Here is a 26,899-nt window from a genome sequence, read left to right as displayed (position 1 = left end):
ATAAAATAATGGCCTAACGTGTGGACACCAGACCCCATCTAGAGCAAAATTTAGTATTGTGGACTAGACAGTCCAAAATAAGTCATCCACTTATGTGGACAAATTTTTTCTCAGGTTCTAGGAGGATGATGGTTCTTTTTAGTCTTTGGTATTTCTCTAGTTTTTTTCTGTACCTTCTGTTCATTCAGGATAGCTACATCATAACAACTGCTTTGCTCTGCTGCTCAATGATCACCATGTTCAGTTGGTTTGCTTTTCCTGTTTTGTCTTCCTGTATATGGAAGGCCCACAGAATCTTAGCTTGTACGTTTTCTACCACCTTGTGTGGCATTTCCCATTTTAAAGAGGTGTGTTCAAGGTTATATTCCCTTCAGATGTTTCTTCACACTATTCTGGGTACTTGGTTGTGGCGTTCCATGTATTCTTATCATGCTACCATCTTGCATCCTGGTGTTAGCTACTAGATTGTCTCAGGGGACTCATTGCATAGCATTCACTGAATATCTTGCTTGGTATTACAAATCTGGGTCGTTATTGCTCTGGTTCTAGGGACCTGCTTATGTGCCATCATGAATACTGCCTCTGTGTTGTGGTTCAGTCTAAGACTTTGTCAAATGGAGCTGTCAGTGCATACCTGTTGATTGTCTGGACCTTGTTTCTGTCATTGGACTTGCCTTACTATTTGTAAGTACAGTGGCTTGCAAAAGTATCCATAGCCCTTGAACTTTTCCATATTTTGTCACAACTGCAAATATATTTTCACAGAATTTTATGGAAAATAAAAGCTAAAAGTCCAGTATTCAGCCCCCGTCCCCTGAATGCAACCAATTGTCTTCAGAAGTTGACTGCTAATGGTAAAAAATTCAACTCCTCTATGACTGCCACAAAAGTTTGCTAAGAGAATATTGGGGAACAAACAGCATGAAGTCCAAGGAACACACCAGACAGGACAGGGATAAAGTTGTGGAGAAGCTTAAAGCAGGCTTAGGCCATCTCACAGACTACTGTTCCATTAATCATCTGGAAATGGAAAGAGCAAATCACACAGCTGTGAACCTACCAAGAAAAGGTCATCCACCTAAACTTACAGGCTGAGCAAGAAGAGCACTGATCAGAGATACAGCCAAGAGGCTCATGGTGGATCTGGATGAAATGCAGAGATATCCACACCTCAGGTGGGGGAATCTGTCCACAGTATAACTATTAGTCATGCACTGCAAAAATGTGGTTTTATGGAAGAGTGGCAATAGAAAAGCCATGGTATAAAGAAAACTATAAGAAGTCCCTATAACTATGAGAAGTTGCAGTTTGCCAAAAGCCATATTGGGATACAGCAAAAATGATAAGACAAGACCAAAATGAACTTTTTGGCAAAAATGCAAAGCACTATTTGTGGTGGAGAACAAACACTGCACATCAATCTGAGCACACCTTCCCCACTGACAAACATGGTGGTGGCAGCATCTTGCTCTAAGGGTGCTTCTTTTCTTCAGGGACAGGGAAAATTGTTAGAGTTGATTGTAATATGGACTAAGCCAAATACAGGGTAATCTTGGAAGAAAACCTGAACACACCTGAACCTGGAGTCTGCAAAAGACTTGAGGCTGGGGCAGAGGTTCACCTTCCAGAAGGACAACTACCCTAAACATAAAGCCAGATCTACAATGGAATGGTTTAAATAAAAACATATTTATGTGTTAGAATGGCAAAGTCAAAGTCTAGACATAAACTCAGCAGAGATTCTTTGGCAAGATCTGAAAACTGCTGACAAGTCAATTTTATTTGTATAGCATATTTCAGCCACAAGGCCAAAGTGCTTTACATTAAAGAACTAAAAAGTCATAAAAATAACATACATTTACCATAAAAAGAAAAACAAAGTAAAATCAAAATTAAAATCATATACATAAAATATATTGATACATCTACCAATGATTAAGATTCAGAAACAACTGTAAATTGGTGTGGTTTAAGCCTTGATTTAAAGGAATTCAACTGTGTTGCAGTTTTCTGGAAGTTTATTCAAGATTTGTGGTACATTGAAGCTAAATTCTGCTTCAAAATGCTTGGTTCTGGGGATGCAGAGCAGACCAGAATCAACAAACTGTTAGCAGTGGAATAGTTTGGTGAAAAAATTGCTTTATTATGGTTTATATTTATTTTTATCCATGCACTTATTCCACACATTTATTATTCATAATATTTTAATTAAACAAAATTTGATCAAAATATATATTAATTTCTGTATATTTTTAGGTGCCACATACATTCCAAAGTTGGGTTTAGGCATCCAACTAACCTTTATAAAATATTCAGTCTTATAGCACAGAGTAATCATATTGCCATCTCATCCCCAGTGTAAGAGTTGGCAATTTACACACAATTCATGTGTGTAAACAGCGACACGTGAATTAGAAAGACACTGTAGTAATTAGCAGGACCTTCCGGCAGACAACCAATCAGAATGAGAGGTTGTGTGAATATTCATGAGGTCCTGCTATTACACAAACCTGCCATAGGGGGCGCTGTGGTGATACACAGATTATACACAAAATCAGGTTTATGTGTATTAACCGGACATCTCGTTTTTTTTGCATTTTTGGGGTTATTAGACCAATAGAAACTTTTCTACGCTTTTAGATTTTTGTCAAAATTAGCAGGACACCGCTCCTGTCCCGTTAATTCAAAATGTCCTGCTAGTGTTGTGTGTATTCTGACGAAATGTCCTGCTAAACCACATTTACCAACGCACACACACACACACACACACACACACACACACACACACACACACACACACACACACACACACACACACACCTGTTCTTGATTCTTCACCCTTAGGTTGCTCTCAGATCAAAGGTCCATAACAGAATCAGTGCGTAAAGACGATCATATTTACCTTAACTGGTAACTCATCCTTCCTACAAATTCAAACCATCAGTTTATACCCACGTGTTTCAAAGATTTGCACACTATTCATTTGCTCACTCAAAAACACATTGATCACAAATTATCCAGATAACCCTCAAGAAATATAACTTTAATATGTCAATTTGTTTTTAAATATCCTCTGGATTAATTGAAATTGATTAGTAACACATGTTTGGTTATGTATTTAAATAATTAGAAAAAAACTGAGCTGTTTACTTATTATATTATAATGAATAGTGAACGTATTTTTGATGATGTATTTATTTAACATACCTAATTTCAAAAACAATTTGCATATGACTCTTGATTATTTTTTTATGTGATAAAACTGTATAACTTACACTTTCACTATCATAGGTTTTTAAAATAATGCAGCTTTCAAACTTAACTGGCTTGTTATAAAAAAAAGAGAGATTTAAAAAAAAAACCTCGCTGGGGTTTGTCTTGGATCAGTACCATATTTGATACGTTTGGCATTTTAGGGCATGTTTTTATTTACATTACACATGGAAAAACCGTAAATATTAATTGGATGCAAATAATAAGACAGTATTTCAATAATTTTGAATTTCTCTATTTTGCATCAAAATTGACACTTTCGCCAATAATGGTGACGTAATTGTCCTATTTTCCCAGCCAAAAGAATATGACGCACAATTTTATATTTCCATACGGCGGAAACAACCATATCTGTATAGAAGCTGCGTCCATCCGTTCCAGACAGCAGACTTTAAGGGACAGTAGCAACTTTGTGAAAGCAACTCTCGATTGGTGTTGTATGGTTAATAAGCATTAAGGTCACCAAGCGACTGCAGAACACACACTAACAAACGTGCAGAAACGATGCTCTGTCTAACTGTAGTTTTCACTGTCAAAGTAAAAAAAAAAAAATATTTTATTCAAACTTCAAAACCGAATCCGGAAAAATGAAGAAAAAAAAAGTTTTCCATATCTAATTGCACTGCTTTTTCCAAGCTCGCCCTCTTACTTTTTTTCTAACCAAACAACCTTTTTTTTTTTTTTAAAACGTCGCACATTCTTTTCTATTTTGATGCTCAGAGTTGAAATAGAGAGAGAGGATCCCAGCAAATCGGCGACAAAAGGCTTTCCGTGTCATCAACGTCGTTCAGACGACCCAGAAAGAATCCCTCTGATACTAACTCCACACTTCAAAGAATCGCTTTCAATTGAGATCCAACTCTCTCTCTCTCTCTCTCTCTCTCTCTCTCTCTCTCTCTCTCTCTCTCTCTCTCTGTCTCTCTCTCTCTCTCTCTCTCTCTCTCTCTCTCTCTCTCTCTCTCTCTCTCTCTCTCTCTCTCTCTCTCTCTCTTTTTGCGCAAGCGACAGGAGCTGGTGCAGGGAGAGAGGCATCCTCCTCCTCCTGCTCTTCTTTTGAACTGCTTTCCGTCATGAACTTAACCAAACTCTGTAAAAGTATCAGTATTGCCGTTCCCCCTCCGCCCCCGTCCCTCTTCTGGTTAAGTCAAGGCCAGAGTGAAACTCTATACGCCGCCACAAGTTTCCCCGTCCAAAACAGCTGAGTTCTTCTTCGACCTACTTTCGCTACAATTTCAAGAAAATGAAAACATTCCTTTCGCGCTTCTTCCTAGACGATAATCAACTACCCTCCTTGCAATTAAAACGCGTCGTTATCGCTAATGTATAGACGCAGAAATATGAGGGTCTTCTTTGAGCCTCATTTTGCAAAAGGAGTCTATTGCGGTGACAAACAACTGCGTTTCAGCGGCCACTCCTTTGATTTTTCCCAAAGTAGGCCTTAAAGCAAAAGAATATATTTTTCCCCCCCTTTCTTTTTTGCCGCTCTGGTCTGCAGCATAAAGGACGTAGATTACCGTTTCCTACCCCATGGGTAGCAAATATTACATTCTTTGGAGCCAGCTTTTGAGTCCTTGGGACCTGGCCCCATATCATTTGAGTTTGACTTGGCTATTGCTATAGAAATCTTAATTCACCATGAGGATTCACCGTTGTGCAAAAAAGAAAAAAAAATGGTTTCATTGTGCAAAATGGCTCTTTGAAGTCTGGATCCGAATATTGTAGCCTTTCATCAAACTCGCAGCCCACAGTCTGGGCCAAAGCAAAGCTGAGCTGAGTAAGATTTAACACGAGTGGAGCATAATGCACAATACTTTCCCTCTTCCGCCGGTAAATAAAAATGAAAACTGCAATAGTAATTGTTGGTGTTCTGTGGGTTCAAAGACTTGATGAGAGATCAGTGTTGGAAAAAAATAATTCGGAAATAAATATATATATATTAATACACATGTAAAAATTATATTCAAACGAAGTATTGGGACAGCAAAAATGTTGACGTTTTTTGTGTCCATATGTTGAAAAAAAAAAATTTCCCACAGATCTGCGTTGCTCAAAATTTTTTCACTTTCGTACAAGATTTATTCCAAATACTCACAAAATACAAGGCAGTTCGGTACGCATTTAGTGCTCAATTTTAAGATAAAACAAAAATAAATTTTAAAACAGACAATGATACAAAAATCACCAGATTTCTTTTTTTTTTTTTTTTACTTTGATAAAACATTTATAATTAACGTCATTTACGAAATACTGTAAGCTTATGAAACAGCTGGGGTGGGTGGGGGGGGGTTGTTTTTCTCCCTTTTTTTGCACAAATCCATTTGCAAATAAAGTAAAAATAATATAAAAAGATGTAAACCGCTCTTTACAAATCTAGTCAACATCCAAACACATTGAAACTTGTTCAAAATTTACAAATGTACAATTCTGCTCCGGTTTTGAAAACATGCACTTTGGTTCGATCGTACAAAATACCTCCATATGCGATTGAAAAATAAATTAAAAAATCATACTGAAGGCAGAAGGGATTTTTTTTTGTTTGTCTGTTTTTTGTTGTTTTGTTTTTTTTTTTTTACAAAAAAAAGCTGCACACCATCATGCCTTACAGCCTACAATAATGTACGACATAGTCTAATGAGATTTACACGACCCTCCCCACAAGTGGAACAGTTCGCAGGAGAAGCACCCATCCATCAGTTTTGGATAAACTTCAAAACAATAATAATAATAATAATAATAATAATAATAATAATAATAATAATAATAATAATAATAATAATAATATATGCTCCTGTTACTTGAAAGCCCGTCTGGAAGGATTGCGCATTTTCCGTCCAGTGCAGTTAAGTGCGTCTCTTGGCTCTGAGTACCAGTTTTGGTGGCTTATCCAAAACAAAACAAGGAATTGGGGGTGGGGGTGCGGGGGGGGGGGGGGGGGGGGCGGTGGGAGCGGACCAGAGGGCCCTCACAGGTATATAGGCACTAAAGCCAAACCATTTTAGAAGTTGAGTGTTAGGAAATAAGTACTGGCAAGGAACTCAAAACGCGTCCCTTGGTTGGGGGTTCCTGTAAGCAGGTTCCTCCGAAGGGTCGGGCGTGGAGTGGCCGCTGGGTGGTGTCTGGCCACCGCTAGCACCTGAGCTGTGGCACACGTACCACTCGCTTAAATTGGCTGGCTGCTGCTGCTGCTGCTGCTGCTGAGATGCCCCCACCGGCGGCTCTGACACCACCGACGGTCCCCCGGCTGGCTCCCGACCCAAGTCCGAAGACGGGGACACCAGAGAGGGAGTGGACGACTCATAACCCGAGCTGGGCGGGGGGGACTTGCAGTGCACCTTCATGTGCTTCCGCAGGGAGCTGGGGTGCGTGTAGGACTTGTCGCAGCCCCGAACTTTGCAGTTGTAGGGCTTGTCGCTGGTGTGCACGTGGGAATGCTTCTTCCTGTCGCTACTGTTGGCGAAGCGTCGGTCGCAGCCGTCGAATTCACACTTAAAGGGTTTCTCGCCTGTTTGCAGCGTGGAGACACAATAAGACATAGAATGCATTAAATATTTGACGTTGCCCATTAACCGCATTGATTCCTGTTGCTAAATGCAAGCGTTCATTTGTTTGCTCAAGATGAGAGACTTAAGTATTCTGCTGAGCGTCCGTAGATAGGTAACGTTTTATGAGTTGGCATTGATTGCGTTTGACTGCACTGTGTTATATTTACAGCTGAATCTGACCATTTGATCGGTCTGTGTGGATATGTAATGGACTGCATGATCAGTCAAAAGTCGTACCATTAGAAACTATGAATAGCTGTTATGTAGGATGTCGAGATTTTTAGTTAAATCTTTAGTAGTTTTCGAATGCCTTTTGTGGACATCATACTTCAAGATTAATTTTTTTTTTTCTGTATACCTGGAAAGGAATTAGACCTACTTATATAGCAAAATAAGAGTGCATTGAATTGTAGCTATATAAACAACTGGATTAATTTTAAGCTTGCATTTATTGGTTCCAATATATATAAGATGATCAACTGATTATTTTTCTGTTGATTTATTCTTTGCTTGCATGGGGTAAAAAAAATGAACAGCCAATTACTATTACCTTCAAAAGCAATATGAATACTTGAAGTTGACTTTTTTGGGGGGTGGGGGTTGATGCATTTGGGGAAATTATCATTATTTATTTATTTATTTATTTATTTATTTATTTATTTATTTATTTATTGCAAGGTTTTCATTGCAAATCTAAATGTTCTAACATTTACATCTATTAACCATGTCCATAGTTGCATTGTCTAAAGTTTTCTGGAGATGTGAGTTTTTTTATTTTTTTTTTAAACGGGGTTTCTGCGCTCCTGCTGTCCTGTGTCTTTACCTGGCCATGCACCGTCGACTTACACCTGACTGGAAACGCTGATAAATATTAAGAACAACACAATATCCTCAGGATATTGATTGGTAGCACAGGCTACCCGATTCTACCACACACCCCTCAAATATGGACTGAATCTAAATTGGCTTTTTTTTTATTATCATTGAGTATTTCTGATTAAATATGAGTGAAAAGTGAGGGAGAAAGAGGTGGAAAAAAAAGACTATCTGAATAAATTAGACGGAAATCATCCACCGCTGAGTTTTTTCTTCTTCTCCTCCTCCGATTAAAGCTTTTGAGAATATGTAATTGCCTCTGTCTAATTACACTTGCGGGTTGAATATCAATTTGACCTTCAGCTGTTGGGTTGAGAGAGCCAATCAAGGATATTAGTGTAGTACAAGAAACCGTTCGAGGAAACAGACCCCAGGGGCAGACCCTAGTCATAACCACACTTTCAGCTTGGGTTTTAAACATGATACCAAAAAGACCAGGCCCCTCGGGAGTCAACACACAGAAATAATTCAACAGATTTGTACTAAGGTAATGTGAGCAAATGATATGAATAATACATTGTTGGGGGGGCGGGGGGGGGGGTGCAGGAATGGAGCAGAAGAAGGAGGGGTGGTGTGTATGTGTGTGTGGAGGGGGCTGGGGGGAGTGCTGTAGTCACTGTAATCATTTACAAGTCTGACTCGACATTTTGAGGCCTTTATTTTCCTTCTGGCTCACAGAGGCAGGCAGCCATATTGACCCATTAGATTTTTTTTTTATGCTACATCTGCGCAGCACACACACAAGTCAGTATGCAAACTCCTTATATACTAGTATACTCTGATCTGATCTGCACAAGTCAACTTGTTGCATTTGGCTTGCAAACCACTATTTGAAACAGTTCATCACGCAACAAAACAAAACAAAACAAAACAAAACAAAACAAAACAACAACTGCTCTAGTGACTGAATGCAAATCACTCCAAAATCCACCATGTAATTAAAAAGCAGTCGTCAAAACAAGTGGGAAAAAAGAGCAAAAAATGTAAATAAAGAAACATCACCGTATCCGTTATTGTGAAAGATGCAACTCTCTCCAACTTTTGCTATCCAGTCATGGTTTGGCACACACTGAGCTGCTCACACAAGACGTGACGTGGGCCTCCAGCTTTTGTACCGCGATGTAAACAAGAGGTTTGAACCGTCAAACGCCTGAGTGAGCTGTACCATAATCCCCCCACCCCCCTCCAAATCCGTCCTTTGAGAAACTTGCAATACACTCTTATAACAGGTGCCTGTTGCGTGCTGGTTAAAGCGGAATTTTCGAACTTTTAAAATCGGGGCAAATTTTAAAATATTGCGAAAATTGTTTTAGAGGTTAATAATTTATTCATGCAACTTGATAATTTTACTCCATGCATTAAAAAAAAAATACCCCTCCAAAGCATTTTACGTGTATGCATTTTTTCCCCCCTCACTCACCTGTGTGTGTCCTTTTATGGATTTTTAGATTCTCGGATCTTGCAAACACTTTACCGCAGCCAGGGAAGGGGCAGGGGAACGGTTTCTCACCGGTGTGCACTCGAATGTGATTCACCAGTTTGTATTTCGCCTTAAACGGCTTGCCTTCCCTCGGACACTCTTCCCAAAAGCATATGTGGTTCGCCTGCTCCGGTCCTCCGACGTGCTCCACCGTCACATGCGTGACGAGTTCGTGCATGGTGCTGTAAGTTTTAGAGCAGAGTTTCTTGGGCGAGTGCTCCGGCTCCAGCCACTTGCAAATCAGCTCTTGCTTTATCGGCTGCCTCATGTAGCGGAAAAAAGCCCCCGGTCCTCCGTGGTGGTGGTGGTGGGGATGGTGCGGGTGGTGGTGGTGGTGGTGGTGGTGAGCGCCGAGATTCATGTTCAGATTCAGACCGCCGTAGCCGTGCAGAGGCGAGGCGGAGAAGGGATCAGCCCTGGAGCTTGCTACTTGACTCAAGTGATCAGACCGAACGTACATTTCTCCAGGTAGTCCTAACCTTATTTGTCCATTCAGCGCCTGGCCACCCGGTGATCCGCTGGAAGGCTGCTCGTGGTGGAGTCCGGAGAAGAGGGTGGTGTGGTTCCCTGCGTCAGGGTGGTGACCATAGTGTCCGGGATAGCTACCTGTTGTTGAGACAAACATTCCGTGGTGAGAAGCTGGACCAGCAGTCTGGTCGGTCAGTACCGGCATGGCTTGAGCCGTCAGATCTCTCCGGATGAGGAAATCCCTACCTGCGGATAGAGCCTGGGCAGTATGGGGCATAGAATAAGGGACCGACGTCGGCTGAACCGGGCCAAAAGCTCCCGTTTGACTGGAGACCACTTCACTGTGGCCTGCCATATGATGATTGTGGTGGTGGTGATGGTGGTGGGGATAATGATGGGCTGGGCTGATTTTGAGGGCCGCGGAGTGCCCCATGTGTTCTGGCCCGAATGGACTCGGCCCCAGGCGGGGTTCCGCAGTAATCTCCCCAGGGTGCGAGTGAGCCATTGAGTGTGGATGGCTGCCGAACCCCGGGAAGCCTGTCACGCTCTGAGGGGTATGGTGGTGATGATGGTGATGGTGGTGAGCCCCTGCCAAGTCAACTAATCTCAGCGCCGTGTTCCGTTTGGAAAACGCAGGGTCCATCACGGGGCTTCCCAAAGCATCCACGCTCATTACTTCCTAATTTTAGAATAACTTGACAGCAGGCAAAATAATAATGATGATGGCAAATATATTTTAATCGCAATGAAAAAAAAAAAAAATAAAGGAAAAAAAAAAACTTTATAAAGTTAAATCTATCTGCAGACAACATGGAATCCCATTCGGTTGAGAGGCAGCAGCAGGACGCTTTGATACTGAATAGAGATTCATGGTAGGCGCTGCAGCCCGTGGAGCCAAACAATCACCCCGCGCTCTAATTGGTCAGAGCTCTGTGATTGACGTCACCAGTGACAGTTCCCAACGTGATGAAAAATGTCTTAGTGACAGCGAGCAGTCAGTGCGCATGCGCTGTGCTGGAGGCAGCGCTTGTGAAAAAAAATAGTTATGGAAAGGTTATTATAGAATATAACTATTAAAAAGTTTATCTGGATATTCGGTGTCCTTTGATGTTGACGCAGCAAACAAAGGCTGAAGTGAAAGGATACACCCTCAACCCTCTTCTTTCTTTCCGCGGCTACATGAAAGAGCGTGCATATTGACGTATATATTTCTAAAATTATGTAGATCATAAATAATGCAGTGATATCTTCATTTTGAACCGCAACGCGCGCAGCCCCAACTATACGCGCAAATTACGCACAATTTTACGCACGTAAAATGATCGCTGATAGTAGTGGAGGGGGAGAAAAAAAAAAGTTGTGCAAAGATTCGCACCGCGTGTCGAGCTTTAAAATAGACCGAAGCAAAAAATAGTTAATAAGCGCTTTGGAAGAAGCTTCGTATTAAAAATATGCAGCCGCCCATGCTCTTCAGCGTCTGCAGCGGAGTTGGCTCGCCGCTGTAGCCCGAGGGAGATCCGGATCCGTGTCTGTGTGTGTTCAGCGCCTGAACCATTCGGGCGACCCGCGGCCATGCTCCCGGAGAGGATGAAAAATGTAATGGACGGGACCTGTTGTTATGATTCGGAGCGATTTTTTCCCCCCTTTGCGTTAGACCTAAGGACGGCAGCAGATGAGGGTCACAGGAGGTGGTTCCGTCGAAGACTTTAATTCCAAAATAAAACGAGTGTGTGCTGTGAGTACCCCAGAGAATAACATTCTCTTACATAACAATTTCGGGTTTGATCTGAATACTGAAAGAAAAAAATAATGCTTGGGAAATTTCTTTTAGCAACCTTTGCGGACGTTCTATTTTAATTCGCTGACGAAAGTGATCGTTTTTTTTAAGTTAATATAACAATTAGCAGATATTGCATGGTTAGACATTTATGAAACAAAGTTGCAGAATCAATAACAATTCCCTGGACGGTGAAATGTGGATTTTCCGCTTTTGTTATCAAGACCAAAACTTCCATCACTTCTCTGCTTTATAAGTTTTTAACCTGCTTGTTTTCTAAAAAACTGTTCGAACACATCACGTTTTTCAACGTTTGGACTGTATTATTTGTTTAATATTAATGATAAAAACTCAAAAATTAAGAAGAAATGCGCTTTTAAAAGTTTTTATATAGAGAACATGTCGCGTTGGTGTTAACTTTAACTTTATATGATTTTGAGAAAGTTATACTTCAAGATTAGTGAGCATTAATTTAATCTCATTGCTTTTCTTTTATGTTTGTGCTAAAAAAAAAAGAGGTCCATATGATGGCAGGAGCGTTTAGGTGACTTTCCTTTTTGGATAATTGAAAAAAAGTAATGGTTTAAAATTAATTTAATGCACTTGCCTGGTTAATTATCATTTCTTATTACTTCAAATGAAAGACAAAACTGCCCTGTTATTTTACATTTGCCACGAATTGATCTGTCAGTGCCTTCGCTGACAGCATCGCGTTAGATCATAAGTCAATATTTGGAGACGTGGTGGATCCCGAAGACGTTTATTAAAAGGCCTTTTACGCGCGACCGACTCACAGCTGCAGAATTCAAAGAGGGGCATCACAGCAACAGTGAGCAGTGTAATGCAAAACTTGGTCGGCAAGGGGCTATTTCTGATCCAAGTTGAGCATGCACTCACTCAATGAGTCACCGAGTAGCTCTTGGCGACATGTAGGCAGGAAAGCTGCACAGGATCATAAACATAAACGCCGCATATTGCAGCGACATCTCATAAAGTGGTGTTGGCCTTAAATCTGCTGTAAATCCGTGACAATAAACATGGTGGTGACATTCAAATTCTGCGCATTCTTGTCACTGCACTAGACAAGACTCGCTCTTTTAGTTATGCAACATAATTTGCACTTCAAAATTAGGTCTCTTATTCATTTGAATAACTTTTACTCAACATTTTTTTTCCTCGTCACCCAGATTTATGTTAATTCTCACTTGTTGCTCATTACCTGCTGTTGTGACACTTGCACGTGTCAAAGGAGATCCCTTTGATTTTTTGCAATGCATATTAAGTTCATACCTTAAAAAAAGCCCCCAAAAATCTCAAATCTCTACTCCTGAACTTTTACTGTTTTCTTAAAGCATTTTGTCTTCGTTTGCGTATTCATACCAAACCTTCTCCTCTTGGGTTTCCAAGAGTGATTTGGAAAAGCAGCGTTCAGATTCTACAACCCAATTCGAGTGACCCATAATGGTCTGGTCTGGGTTGTTTCTTTTGGCTTTGACCACCAGCACCCGGAGGCTCCTGCAGAGAGAACACCGCAAATCCCACTTGATAACTTAGACAACCCCATGGACTATATGCACCACTGGCTTGCAAAGAAGGGGCCATGCTGCTCTACCGCAAACAGGCGAATCGCGATGGACGCATTAGGGATCGTGGTTGTACGTCCAAGTTAAACAATAAGGTGGAAACCGAAATCACAGATGTTCCACAATTTAGACAGGCAAACAAGGTATTCAGATTTTGATATCCTCTGAGGTAAAGTGATAATTTCATAATAAAACAAAATTCAGAAGGTCGTTAGACGAGACTCCCCGTTGGTCTTTAGAGAAACATACTTGAAATGAAAACGTCTCCAATTTTCCTCCAAAACTAAAGAGCTTCTACCTGAGAACAAAAACTGCCCTGACCACTAGAAGCCCATTCTGTCCTTTTTTCTTTTAGGAAACATTAGACGGACAGACTTGACAATCTAAAGTCCGTTCGTCAATGTTCTTAATTGAACTAAATGTGTCCAATTAGGCATCGAAGGGCTGCTCTTCCCAATTTAATGTGGTTGACAAAGAAAATGGAACACTTTATGGTCATCGCATATTTTCTTTATGTTCTGAGGTAATATTTGTTTCCCCCCCTCACTATTTCGCCGTTTAACTAAATTCCCAGTCAGCAATCTGAAAATATCTGCGACTGATGATGTCAAGAGACATGGACGTGCGGGCCACAGCATGGTGGATTGTTATTTGGTGAGTGCATGTTATTGGGGAGCACCAATGAACGAGCAGCTGCAGCTCCCACGTGACCGCCCCCTCTCCTCTCCCATTCATCAGGGCTGGACTGTGTTGTCTTTTCAATTCATTTATCTGCAGGAATGATTGCGACTATCAGTCTAGAGCTCACCGTCTGACTGAGGAGGTGAAAGTTGCGCCACAGGAAGATAAACCGCAAAAAGACAATATTGCATGTAGTAAATACATGTTGTTGTTTTTTTTTTACGCATCGGATGAGCGGTGCAGGGGAATTCCTTGCGTCGTGAACGAAAAAAAAGTAAACAGAGAATTCGTTGGATTCGAGTTCAGAAGAGATAAGCTGCAGAGAGAGAGGAGGAGGAAGAATATCTGCGCGTGTTTTCTTTGAGTTCTGCGCTCAGTCGTCTCGAAGAGTCAAGACTGAAGATGCTCTTGGACGCAGGACCGCAGTATCCCACCATAGGAGTCACTACTTTCGGCTCCTCTCGGCATCACTCAACAGGAGAGGTGGCGGAGCGGGAAGTGGCGCTGGGGATCAACCCTTTCGCGGACGGCATGGGCGCCTTCAAGATCAACCACAGCTCCCACGACATCAGCTCCGGGCAGACAGCGTTCTCATCCCAGGCTCCCGGCTATGCAGCGGCGGCCGCCCTGGGACACCACCATCACCCGACCCACGTTGGTTCCTACTCCACGGCGGCGTTCAACTCCACCAGGGACTTTCTCTTCAGAAATCGGGGTTTCGGGGACGCGGCTGGGGCGCAGCACAGCCTGTTTGCCTCCGGCAGCTTCGGGGGGCCGCACGGACATTCGGACGCGGCGGGGCACCTGCTCTTCCCAGGGCTCCACGAGCAGGCGGCGAGCCACGCGTCCTCCAACGTGGTGAACAGCCAGATGCGACTGGGCTTCTCGGGGGACGTGTACGGCCGGGCTGATCAGTATGGGCATGTCACGAGCCCGCGTTCCGATCACTACGCGTCCACACAGCTACACGGCTACGGCCCCATGAACATGAATATGGCTGCGCACCACGGAGCGGGGGCCTTTTTCCGCTACATGAGGCAGCCCATCAAGCAGGAGCTGATCTGCAAGTGGATCGAGCCGGAGCAGTTGACAAACCCCAAAAAGTCGTGTAACAAAACTTTCAGCACCATGCACGAGCTGGTGACCCACCTGACAGTGGAGCACGTGGGGGGGCCTGAACAGACGAACCATATCTGCTTTTGGGAGGACTGCTCCAGAGAAGGGAAGCCCTTCAAAGCCAAATACAAACTTGTAAATCACATCAGAGTACACACCGGAGAAAAGCCCTTTCCGTGTCCGTTTCCCGGCTGCGGCAAAGTGTTTGCCCGATCGGAAAATCTAAAAATTCACAAAAGGACTCATACCGGTAAGAAATGGCAAAAAAAAAAAATGAAAAAATAAAAAATGAAGAAATATTCTGCCAAATCGATGCCGACAAAATCCCATCCGAAACATGCATGCGATCCGGGTGGTTATTTACTACAGTAGGGGCAGTTGGAACCTGCAAAGTGACATGCGATGCTTTATAGCTGTCGACAGAAAATACTTCATTGCAAAAATATTGTTTAAATGTAATTTTAGCATTAATGAATTATGTGCAGTGCATGCGTACTGCACAATGTTTGAATACAACTTCTAAAAAAAAAACATGCATTTCATCAAAGTGCCTGTTTTAAAAACAAAACAACAACAAAAAACATATTTCATTCTTTGCATTATTTAGGTGAGAAGCCTTTTAAGTGCGAGTTCGACGGCTGCGACAGGAGGTTCGCAAACAGCAGTGACCGCAAGAAACACATGCACGTCCACACGTCGGACAAGCCATATCTGTGCAAAATGTGCGACAAGTCGTACACGCATCCCAGCTCCCTCCGAAAACACATGAAGGTAAAAGAGAAAAATTATATACTAATATTGTAAATTATATATACGTGTGTGTTTTTTTTATTTCTCTTTGCAAAAATAACCTTAGAAACTCATGTTATATGTGTTATAGTAGAATGTCGTTTTCTTCTCTTTTTATGTGTAGTTTTTTTATTTAGTTTTTTTTTATTACTATTTTTTTGTTGCTGTTTTTTTTTTTTGGGGGGGGGGGCTGTTTGTTTTATTTTTAGCAAGATAAAGAAAGTTAATCCTATCTTTTCTCAAGCGCAAAATAAGATTAGGATTTGAATGAGAATAATTGGGCTTTACTCTGTTTTCGATTTGTGAGCATGTCCAAAGCAGTCATGTCAGAAGTAAAATAGCGTCTCTTCCTCTGTTTTCTGCTTCTAAGTAAATCGAGTGTACTGCATCACCCCCCCACCCCCAACACTTCCCCTTTTCCCTTCTTTTCACTTTCCCAGGTCCACGAATCCACCAACCCCGGATCGCAGCCTTCCCCAGCTGCCAGTTCAGGGTACGAGTCCTCCACGCCTCCCACCATCGTGTCACCGTCCACAGAGAACCAGAGCAGCAGCTCCATATCACCAGCAGCTTCAGCAGTCCACCACACAACCAGCCACAGCACGCTGTCGTCAAATTTCAATGAATGGTACGTGTAAATATTTTTGAAAAAAAAAAAAAAAAAACGCACAAAAAGACAATGGAAAATTTATGAAGACATGAGGAAAAAAAAAAAAGCAAAAAACTTTTTCGACCTTTCTAAGTGAGAAAGATGGACTTGGAAAAAAGCAGGGGAGGTGAAGTTAAAGACTGTCATCATGCATGGACAGAAACACGGTCTGCTCCTCCTTTTACTGAGAGACTGTACAGAAGCAGATCTCAAAAAGAAAAAGCATGCTATCTCCGAGTAGAGGCCTGATTTTTTTTTTTTCTTTTTTCTCTTTGCTTTTTTGTAAATATGGATTTCACCAAACTGGAACCCACAGCAAGAAAGGAAAAAAAAAGAAAAGGAAATGTAATATTTTATTTTGTAAATATCACAGTTTTAAGTGGGGGGAGGGGAATTTGTGAAAAATGTAATGGTCCCTTAGATATATGAGGATGGCCTCTAAGGTTACTGTGGGGGACAAGAATGTTTAGTTGTGTACCAAAATGTGAATTATTCAGTATTACTACAGTCTACACGTCGACCTAACCGACTCTTAGTATTAATGTGCTTTTTGTAGCCTATCCAGTGCAGCATATTTTTATTTTTTTATTTTTTTTCTTAATTTTCGTCCAATTAAGGTCCAGTTTGAATAGCACAGAGTATCATTGTTGTTATTTAATGTCATGTCGATGAATCGTGTAGTGAAAAAAAAAAAAAAAAATCCGTGTCAATCTGTTTATGTACGTGCTAAATATATATATAAAAATCTGTCAATTGCTCTGTCTGAGAGGAAGTATTATTCCATGTAAAGTACCTGGATTTTTCCATATTTATCCGCATGTAAAAGGGCCGGTAACATGTTAGAATATGATCGGTATTTATGGAGAAATGCGCTCGTACAGTATGTCAAATTTTAGTTTACAATAATAATATTAATAATAATAATAATAATAATGAAAAAAAAAATGTTTGGATACATTTCGTACTATATTAAAGGACTGTAAAAAAATACAGAACATGTATTTCATTGGAGGTTATTGGGAGTTGATTTTTAAATTACACTGAAAATAAGTACCAAATTAGATCTTTTCCTATGTAAAGTAATTTATTTACGTGGATAATTCTAAAGCAAATAAGTTAAAGTCTTCATTATAATGACGTGTGTGCGTGTGCGTGCGTATGTGGGCGTGTGTTTGCGTGTGTGTGTGTGAGAGAGAGAGAGAGAGATAGATAGAGAGGGACCGAGAGAAACACGGAGAGAGAGAGTAATGGAGAGATGACGAGAGTGTGTGTGTGTGAGGTGTGGTGTGTGAGCGTGTGTGTGTGTTAGAACTTTCCTGACACTCGATAATAACTACTAAATTCACTTCCCCCCTCTTTCTCTCTTTCTGCTGCTTCTAGATCTTCTGTTTATCCAAAATTAACATCCACCGCTCTGCCCTCCAGTAATGCGCAAATTAAATCGATTAATCACGGCTGTTGTTCCTCGGTGGATAAAACCGGAGTAAGCTATTTTGCGTTACTTAATTGTTCGGGAATCTAATTTTCAAATCTAATTTATTTTCTTTTTCCTTTTTCTTCTTGCGTTTTTTTTTGTTGTTGTTGTTTTTTTCCGGATTTCCTATCCTAGATTAAGATAAAAAGAGAGACAGAGAGGAAGATAGAGACAGAAAGAGAGAAATAGAGAGAGTGAGAGAGAGGGAAAGAGGGAGAGCCTGGGAGTCAACGTGGGACCCCTCCTCCCCTTCTCCACTCATCCCTCCTTTTTCCACACACACTTCATTGTTCCTGGCTGCAGCTTGCTTGACCGCCCCATTAGGCAGAGATCACATCAGCAGCCGCCACTGATCATGGTTAACACTGCCAGGGCGCACGGATCCGCCGCGATCTGTCAGTTTGCAGGCACATGCAGCCGAAATAAAAATGTCAACCCTTAAAAAAGGAAGAAAAGAAAAGAGAAGAGAAGAAAAACTCAAAACGCTGCAGCGTATAGCAAGCAGAGCAAGCTTCATATGAGATGATTATGCTGGAAATGTATTGAAATGTATTCATATTTTCTTTTCACGGACTATTACACGTGAAGATAAATGAAGGATGGCAATAAAATGACTTTTTTTCGACTCTATTTAACACTATCTATCTATCTGGTCTCAGTGCAGATGCACCAACGACGCACCGCGACAGGGGGACAATTCGCACTTCCCAGGCCGAGGAAGTCACTTAGCAGCTTTATAGATTAAAACAAAACAAAACAAAACAAAAATTTAAAGTGGACGCGTGCATTTCGTTTAAAACTATGACCGACATTCAGATAAAATGGCTTTGTTTGTCATTTAAATCCAGCTCCGTTGCCATCATTTACAAAAGGGAAGCGCTGGAGCGTTAAAGACTTCCCAAGATGTTAGGAGTTTTGTATGAATTCCTGCTCACCCACTGCTGCACATAGCTGCAAATTTGACTTGATTGTTCTTCTTTAATTGTGTGCAGAACTTTACAGTCAACAACAACAGGCATGCAAGGGAGATGCTAGACGCTATTGGGGCATAATGTCGGAATATAAATAATTCCAAATTGTATTATTATTATTTTTTACTTTAAATGAACTAGTACATACTAATATGTACTCCAATAGTTTGTTATCTATGTGGAATTAACAATGGGCAGAAGGTAACAACTTCTAAGGCAGGAGAAAGGCATTTTTTTCTGACTAAAATATATGGTCTAAATAAGTTTCAAGTCTTCTTCAGCGTAAGACGATCTTTTTTCTAGAACCACATTAGAGTTGAAACATTTGTGTTACATTCTAAACTGTGTGTTGCTGTCAACAACCATCCAGTAAGTTACGTGTTGAGTAATAGTGGCACAACTACAAAACGGTTTTACCATAAAATGAAGCAACAATAATTTCCAGAGTTACCTTTGAACAGAACACAATTTATAACAATTAATGCACGTTATGGTGCAGGTTTGTTGTACACCTTAAGGCTGTTTTTTTGTTTGTTTGTTTGTTTGTTTTTTTAGCAAATGTAAAAATAATAATTAAAAAAATGTTGGTCGGTGGAGAATATTCCACTTTAGTCAAGAATAGTATCCCGTTCAGGGTGCAGTCCTCCTGTTTTTCCTGGTTGGTTAGTGAACCAGATTGTTTTCAGAAGGCGTTTCAAATCTACAGTGAGACAATATCATTGGGTTAACTGTGAAAACCATGAATTATTGCGATTGTTCCAACAGCAAATTAAAAACTATAACTTTCTTGTTAAATCAACAGAAATGTTTTACAGTGTAACTTGCTGCTTCCGTGTTCAGACATGGACAAGCAACATTTCTTCGATTTTTCGAAACTTTTACAGTGAATTTGTTTTATTATTATTATTATTATTATTATTATTATTATTATTATTATTATTATTATTATTATTATTATTATTATTATTATTATTATTATTATTATCCAAGCATTTTAGCTTTCGTGGATATTTAGGCAATTTCTTTTATTTTATGTTCACACATTTTTCTCGGATATCGAATCGGAGAATTTTATTAAGTGCACGAACCCCAGTAAAAAAAAATTGCTTGGCAACGCCTTTGGTCTTGCCTGCCAGTTCGACTTACAGAAAAAAAAAAAAATCCGGTCTTTGAACATACTATTTAATTTCAAACAGTTTTTTATACTGTCAAACCTATACACTCCAAGCAATCACATACATAAAAAAAAAGGAAAAAGCTCGTAAAAAAAATGTGTTGACAAGTTGCTCAAATAGTATGGCGGGGTGTGGGGGACAGACAGGGGGGACACGGGGCATCCAAAACATCTACTTCAGATATATTTACGCGCAAAGTCTGGAAATGACAACCGCTCCAGATATCGGAGAAGGCGCAAGTGCCACCGTCATGAATATTTATCAGCAGCACTTCACTTGTGGCCAGCAAACCGAGCCTGAAGTGTGTGTGTGTGTGTTAGCAAAAGGTGCAGGCGCAGTCTGCAGCTTATTTGCGCATCAGAATGCTGCTGCTCACACATTTAGAGGCGGAATTGTCTGTTTGACAACAAACAACAGTCGGTGCATGGGTGCAGGCTATCGTGGCACGTTTGGAAAGAAGAAGAAACATGAGGAGATTTGTTTCTCGTGTTTTCTTAGGTTCTGATTTCAGAGGGAAGTACTTTTTTTTTGTCTTTGCAGACTTTTTTTTAAACGCATGCAACATTTTGCAGATAATTGCAGCCTTTAGACTAACTATTTTTTGGGAATAATTGCTACACCCTGATTACAGAGCAGGACCAAATCAATAAATTCGACATTTGCACTTAAATTTAACTTTAATGTTTCTTTTGTTGTTGTTGTTGTTGCTGGTTGTTTTTGTGTGTGCAAAAAAAATGCAATTTAGGGAGTGAAAAACAAAACAAAACAAAAAAAAAAACGTCGCTATCCATATACTGTATCTGCTCCGCTTGAAGATCCATAGAGAAAAGGTCAAATTCAAGTCAAGGGCACTTTAGTGCACATTATTAGTCTGCAGACATTTATAAAACCGCAACTTTTTTATACAGTTTCAGCCATGAAACGATTCCACATGTCAGAATCAATCGAAAAAAATATATATAAAAATTTACTTACAACAAAAATCCAGATGGTGTCAGGAATTAAAATTCGATGATCGTTTATCTCTTCTATATTTCACATTATTATTAGACAAATGTCTTTTTTTTTAACTATTCGTATACCGAAAAATAATTCAAATAATTAAATTGGTCTACTCAGCATTTTAAACAAGGGTTATAATTTCATAAGTATCACCACATAACTGGTATTAACCCTTAAAGGACTGTACTTAAAATCTATTTGACATAATTTCATTAGTCTTTCTAAGCCTTTGTTTCCATGTGTTGTATATTAAAACGTTCACCACCTCATCATCTCCATGCGTGTAGATGTTAGCTTCTAGGGCAGAGCAAAGGCATAAGAGATTATTTGAAGCAATAGTTGAGAAACAGAAGTTTTATCTAATTTGGTTGGGTGCGGGAGGGGTGGGGGTGGGGGGGGGGGACAACATTATGTAGTTGAATTTTTACGGTGCTTCAAATGGTTGAATGTGTAAAGAATGCTCAAATAGTATGGCTCAATAGTACACTAAAGGTGTAAATGAAAATGCAGACCTATAGATGACATCTCCTCTAAATATAAGAAAGTTATAGTTTTCTCTGTGCTCTGTGTATTGCAGAATGAATCTACTAATCAAGATATATATATATATATATATATATATATATATATATATATATATATATATATATATATATATATATATATATATATGATGTCTTGATTTGTTTCTTTATTCTCATTATTATTGTTATTATTCTATGACTCTTAATTATTATTATTTATTATTATTATTATTTAGCCATGTCACCGCTTGGGACATTAATCTCCGCTTTGCTACCGCGGTACCAGGGATTTGGGGAAGAGAGGAGGTTCGTTAGAGTGAAGCATAGGCTCACGGTGACCCCCTTCGCATCAGTTGTGAAGTCTGACACGCCATTAAAGTTGAGAGCGCGCGGGAGATTTGTGGAGGCACTGACACGGTGTCCTCGTGACGCGTCTCTCCATTTTTTTTTTTTTTTTTATTGACTCGTTGCTAAATGAGGCCACTCCAATTAGCGCTCTGCGGCAGCGTGAGACCGCTGCGCACCTCTGAAGTCTCACGGAAAACAAACACGCATGTTCATACGTTGCTTGCTCTGGATAAACATTGGAAAAGGGAAAACCGTCGGAACGGACTTCAATGTGGAGGATATAAGTGATAAGTCTGTGGTACACCGCTCTATTGGTCAGATCCTGGCTCGTTTCAGATTTTATTTTTCTTTCCTAGTTAATCTTATCTAAATTGCCAATAAATCTATATCTTTCTTTTGCACGTCTTCAGCTGTTTTAAATATTGACCAAATACCAATCTGACTGTTTGGACATTGTTAAGCATATTTCTGAACAAAAAATTATTAGTAGGTTTAGCCAACGTTGTGCTTCAAAGGTGGAATGTCAAAAAAAGGCTGCTGCTGTTTAAATTTGCAATAAAAGTTGTTTGAGTTGGTGAAATGGTGTTAACCGAGGATAATGTTCAATATCTTTGCTTAGAATAATTATAAACAGGAAAAGTGGGATCATTGGCAAAAGATAACATTGGACATATGCCACTTGAAAAGAGAAAATCAAAAAAGCATTATTTTTTTGTTTGTTCTTTTAAACCAAAAGAATGTGTTTCCCAAACAAAGATCTCCATTGAAGAGCTAAACCAACCTCCACATGTTCATTTCCACTACATGTTAGTGGTGTAAGTGGAAAGCTCAAATCCTGGCAGTATTGCCTTTAATGAATTAATCATTTGCCCATATTTTTTTTTTAAATTTAATGTACATATGGTGCCTTAAAGCTGCTCAATGGAGAAAAGGTCTTCTCGCTTACGGAGTCGCTTGTCGACATCTGTTTGTCTGATAAGTCTGAAAATGACACCTTATTCTGCAGTGAGGACGACGAGCCAAAGATAATCAGGAACAGCCTGGAACTGATCCTTTCTGCATCACCATGCTTTGTATTATTAGAGTGAAGGTGATTTTGGGTGAAATCATAGCTGGAACCAAATCCTGCCAGGATATAACTGTATTTTACAACACCCTAAGTGTGATATGGACAAATCTTATAGTTCTCATTTTGTTGTAGACTTTTTGTTTTTAAGCAATGACTTCAAATTATTACCCGATTTACTTTTGCTCTCAATATCTTACGTGGGGTGTCAACTATTTCTCTAACTTAAAAAAATTAAATAAAATCTTACAAAATCAGACCTCTAGATTGATATGTGAAAGTCATAATAAAAAGCCCCTTTTATCTGGCAGTATTTCTTCCCTAATTCAGTATGAACAACATGTCATCAAGTCAAACAATCTCTCTATCCTCTGCACACGCACAGAGTCTCAGGGTTATATATCCTCTTGTTTTTTTTTCTTTCCCTCTCTATTTTATTTTGTCTTTTTTTTTTCTTTCTTTGGGCTGCGGCCCAAAGCCTTCCAAATATTTCTCAAAGACAACGAGCAATAAATATAAGTTGTTTTGCCTGCCTTGTGTTTTGAGTGAAGATATTTTAAATAAAACGAGTTGCATTTTCTCGCTCCCTAGTGGCTGAATCATTCCAGGAAACAAAAGAAAAAAAAGTGTGCAAAGAAATAAACTGGATTCATAATTCCCCTGGTTACTCGGTTTGTGCAAACACAACTGCTGCTATTCTCTGTGGTAAAGTCAAGATATACTATCTGTTTTTTTTTTTTGGTAATGTGTGATGGCACCTGATAAACAGGTATAGCAATTCAAGAAAGCTTTACTTACATCGTGTTTGTCGTGTGCACATTTGGACACTTTCCATCCTTTTATTATGAAAGCTCTTCTGAGCCAGAGACGGTTAAGAATGGAATAAAACTGTTACAGAGTTCTCAATCCAGAACTCAACCCCCTTCCCCCTACCCCCAAAACCCTGTAGTAAAATTTTATTACTTGCTGGAAGCGTGCAGCTAAGCTAGAAACATATTTTCATTCCACATTTGCGCTGACCTTTCAGTCATTCTGACATCTTATCTGTAGGATCACAACACTGCTAAGCAACAAATCAACGGCAGCCGGCTAATGCCGATGCCTCAATCCCAGGCCATCTCTGCAGAGTGTGTGTGTGCACCCATTTACAATTATACAAGCAATGCAGAAAGAGGGCAATTAAAGGTAAAATTTGGCAACAGAATGCGGAAATCAAGGTATCATCAGCGTAAAGGAGCATTTGGCACAAAGCATTTTTTTGCCAGCTGCATCAGCGGGACACAGGTGGAAATGCAAGGCGAGCGACTGCGAGAGCCAGGAAAGACTTGGACCCTGAACGTGTCTGTCTGTGTGGGAGTGTTTGTAGGACTCTGCACCAATCTAACACAGCCAGGATATATTACACGATGCTGTCAGAGGAAGGAATTTGGACAGCCAAGCCCAAACCGATTCCAAGAGAACAGGAATGCAAAGAAAACTTCAAAACCAAAGGAAAGTAAACAAAACAGTGGCTGTAATGGCTTCTAACAAGAAAACAAAACCAATGAAAAATGCTTCGGTTTAAGGAAGTTGCCGATAACCCCATACTAAGTGAGATGTACCAAATACTTCTCGGCAAGCCCCCAGTGTGCAGCACATAGCCCCGACCTGTTTGCAGCAGCTGACTCCAGCTCCATTTTTTACATCTCTGACTCTGACCTTCTTTGATCCCACAGTTAACTGAGTGATATAATAGTGTCACTTTGGTCCCAGAAGCTGCAACGACCTCCTAGATCTCCTCACATGGGATATGATAAAACACCTTTTCTGACTACAAGAAACACATCCAGGAGGTTTAAAGCGATTCCAGATTCTTATTAAGACACAACAATGTGATACTGGAGTTAACTAGTAGACATGTAAGGGTTAAGGATTCAAAACACATACAACTCAAGGTCTAATTTTGATGAAACTGCATAAATGAATCAAGCTTTACTTCCTTTTCTTTTCTTGTTGTAGCGCGTATTATCAACAAATTCAGTCTTTCATTAGTGCACCATTTTATGTTTTCGCAAAAAAGATTTATCTGTTCTAACCGAGTAACCAACCGCTTGACAGTTGCAACTGTGATCGTTAAATTTGTCTGCAAATATTAATTTATGAAGAAAACATTTTCTGCATTGCAAGGCTTATGTGTGTGTATTATTTCTTTTTTTTTTCTTTTTTTCCTGCTTCCTTCCAGCTGCCCGTTGCTCACTCACGGCTTGATTGATAACAATTGGCCCAAATCTGCTGGGTCCAGGTGTTTGCTGTTTATTATTTTCCCTCCTTCTCCAATTAATCACTAATTGGTGTTTTCCACCTGCGATGGAAATTATTATTTCCTCACTTCTGGCAAAATCCTCACAGCAATATGCTTCCTTGGAAGGATAAATATCAAAATGCTTATTGACAAGTGTTTGGGTTTGCAATAAAACATTTTTGTTTTTAAAAAGCTATGAAGTCTGAGTGACATAAAGAGCAAAAAAAATAACCCGCTCTGATTGGGTCATTGCAGTTCTAGAGGAGTCTCTCTCTTGGCCGAGGTAAGTTCAGTGTGATGGATTTTTATGTCGACATATGGAAGCACTTCACTGCCAGACTGGAATGTGTTTGAATAAGCGCTGCAATAATAAAGACCTTTACAATAAAATGTGTCACCTCCACACAGAAAACACGAAAACATTGAGCTTCTTTCATTACTCCGACTCATTTGAAGATGTTCCCTCTCTCTTTTGTGTGTGTGTGTGTGTGTGAGTGAAGTTACTTGAATGCCTGCGCGCTGCAGCTCAGCTTTGCTGAGGTATAATGAAAGCACTCCAGCAAAAGGGCAAATAAAATGTTAACGCTCGTGAAAGGTCAGATCCTTTCACAAGATCAAGTTCTGAAAAACAGCGAAGCTTTAAGCGTCTAACAAGGTCTGAACCTGCTAAAAAGTGGGAGCGCTGCAGCTCCACCCTGAATGAAAGTTTATGTTAGAGCAATTGTGCGATCCCACATCAGAACAACAGTCAACATATTGCCTCACCAGTACTGTTGTTTATGGCTTTGCTGAGGGCTTTGCAGCAGCTGTGGCATCTCAAAAATGTATGTTACAAATTCAATTTTAAAGCTTTTTATTATTATAATGAAATACCTGCCAAAGGTATTTGTGCTCATTAAACATTTTTTTTATATTTCGTCACATTATAACCTTACATTTTAAGGCATGCAAGACTTTCTCAGTTCTGAAGTATATGTGAAACTTATTCATAGTTTTCCATTTTCCATTAAAAAAAAAAAAATCTGAACAGCTTGGTGTGCTTTTGTATTGTACACTTCTGCACTCTGGTAACCCCCCCCCCCAAAAAAAAATCAAGAACAACCACTTCAATTCAGAACTTGTCTAATAAGCACGAATACCTCTTCTTATACTCCGATCATAAGTGCAAGACATGGCCTACCCAATCAGAGATGCAGCCAAAGGTTTTTACTGTAACGTCTGGGGAGCTGCAGAGATCCACAGCTCAGGTGGTGGATTCTGTCAGAAAGGACATCTAAGAGATGCACACTGCACAAATTTGACCATTACTAAGAAGAAAGCATTTGATTCAAGAAAACCAGAAGTGCTGTTTGTAAAGCAAGCCATAAAACAGACATAGCAAGTATGTGGACAAAGAGGTTCAGGTCAGAGAAGACCATATATCAACTCTTTGACTGCATGAAAAAACATTATGCGTGAAATGAAACTAATACCGTACATAACACATAATATGAAACATGTAGTGCATGACAATATGCAGTAGGCATGCATTTCTTCAACAGGGACAGGGAAGCAGAAGTTACTGGGAGGAGGTGTGTGCTAAATAAATGGCTGGTAAGAAGGTTTCAAAAGTCTTAAAACCTGGTCAGAGATTCACCCTCTTGTGGGACAATGACACTGAGCTTACACACAGATCTAAAACAAAACGCTAGAATGCCCCAGTGAAAAGTTACGTTTTAAATCCAATCATATACGGGTCTTGAATTTTATTTATTTACAAAAAAATGACTAAATGCATACTTTTCAAAACGCATAAAGTGTGTGGACTTAATCCAAAAAGAAACA

General features: G+C 40.0%; 2 protein-coding genes across 3 annotated transcripts; one reads left to right on the top strand and one right to left on the bottom strand.

Annotated features, from left to right (window-relative positions):
- Nucleotides 1–5,326: 5,326 nt before the first annotated feature.
- Nucleotides 5,327–11,381, bottom strand: zic4 (zic family member 4). Of its 2 annotated transcripts, XM_081601502.1 has the most exons (3): nt 9,886–11,381; nt 9,112–9,777; nt 5,327–6,775 (listed from the first exon to the last, which is right to left on the bottom strand). In XM_081601502.1, the coding sequence occupies exons 1-3, from the start codon at nt 10,310–10,312 to the stop codon at nt 6,309–6,311; spliced, it is 1,560 nt and encodes a 519-aa protein (XP_081457628.1). In that variant the 5' UTR covers nt 10,313–11,381; the 3' UTR covers nt 5,327–6,308. The 2 variants fall into 2 exon arrangements, with proteins under 2 accessions (XP_081457628.1, XP_081457627.1); XM_081601501.1 differs by having other exon boundaries at nt 9,112–11,381.
- A 312-nt stretch (nt 11,382–11,693) lies between these two features.
- Nucleotides 11,694–16,997, top strand: zic1 (zic family member 1 (odd-paired homolog, Drosophila)). Its single transcript, XM_008396167.3, has 3 exons — nt 11,694–15,046; nt 15,404–15,567; nt 16,026–16,997. Exons 1-3 carry the CDS (start codon nt 14,083–14,085, stop codon nt 16,221–16,223), a joined length of 1,326 nt encoding a protein of 441 aa, XP_008394389.1. The 5' UTR covers nt 11,694–14,082; the 3' UTR covers nt 16,224–16,997.
- The last annotated feature ends 9,902 nt before the right edge of the window (nt 16,998–26,899 follow it).

Source organism: Poecilia reticulata, chromosome 20, assembly GCF_904066995.2.
Source record: "Poecilia reticulata chromosome 20, P_reticulata-male-v2, whole genome shotgun sequence".
In the NCBI taxonomy this organism is placed as follows: Eukaryota; Metazoa; Chordata; class Actinopteri; order Cyprinodontiformes; family Poeciliidae; genus Poecilia; species Poecilia reticulata.
This window is presented reverse-complemented; position numbering and strand designations above follow the sequence as displayed.

Bases quoted from the DNA above. Each gene is read 5' to 3' on its own strand.
- zic4 (XM_081601501.1), bottom strand. From the start codon at position 10,312: ATGAGCGTGGATGCTTTGGGAAGCCCCGTGATGGACCCTGCGTTTTCC. The intron at 6,776-9,111 runs GTGAGTGAGGGG...CGCTGCAAACAG, and splicing joins CCATAAAAGGACACACACAG to GCGAGAAACCCTTTAAGTGT.
- zic1 (XM_008396167.3), top strand. From the start codon at position 14,083: ATGCTCTTGGACGCAGGACCGCAGTATCCCACCATAGGAGTCACTACT. The intron at 15,047-15,403 runs GTAAGAAATGGC...TGCATTATTTAG, and splicing joins TCACAAAAGGACTCATACCG to GTGAGAAGCCTTTTAAGTGC. The intron at 15,568-16,025 runs GTAAAAGAGAAA...TCACTTTCCCAG, and splicing joins CCCTCCGAAAACACATGAAG to GTCCACGAATCCACCAACCC.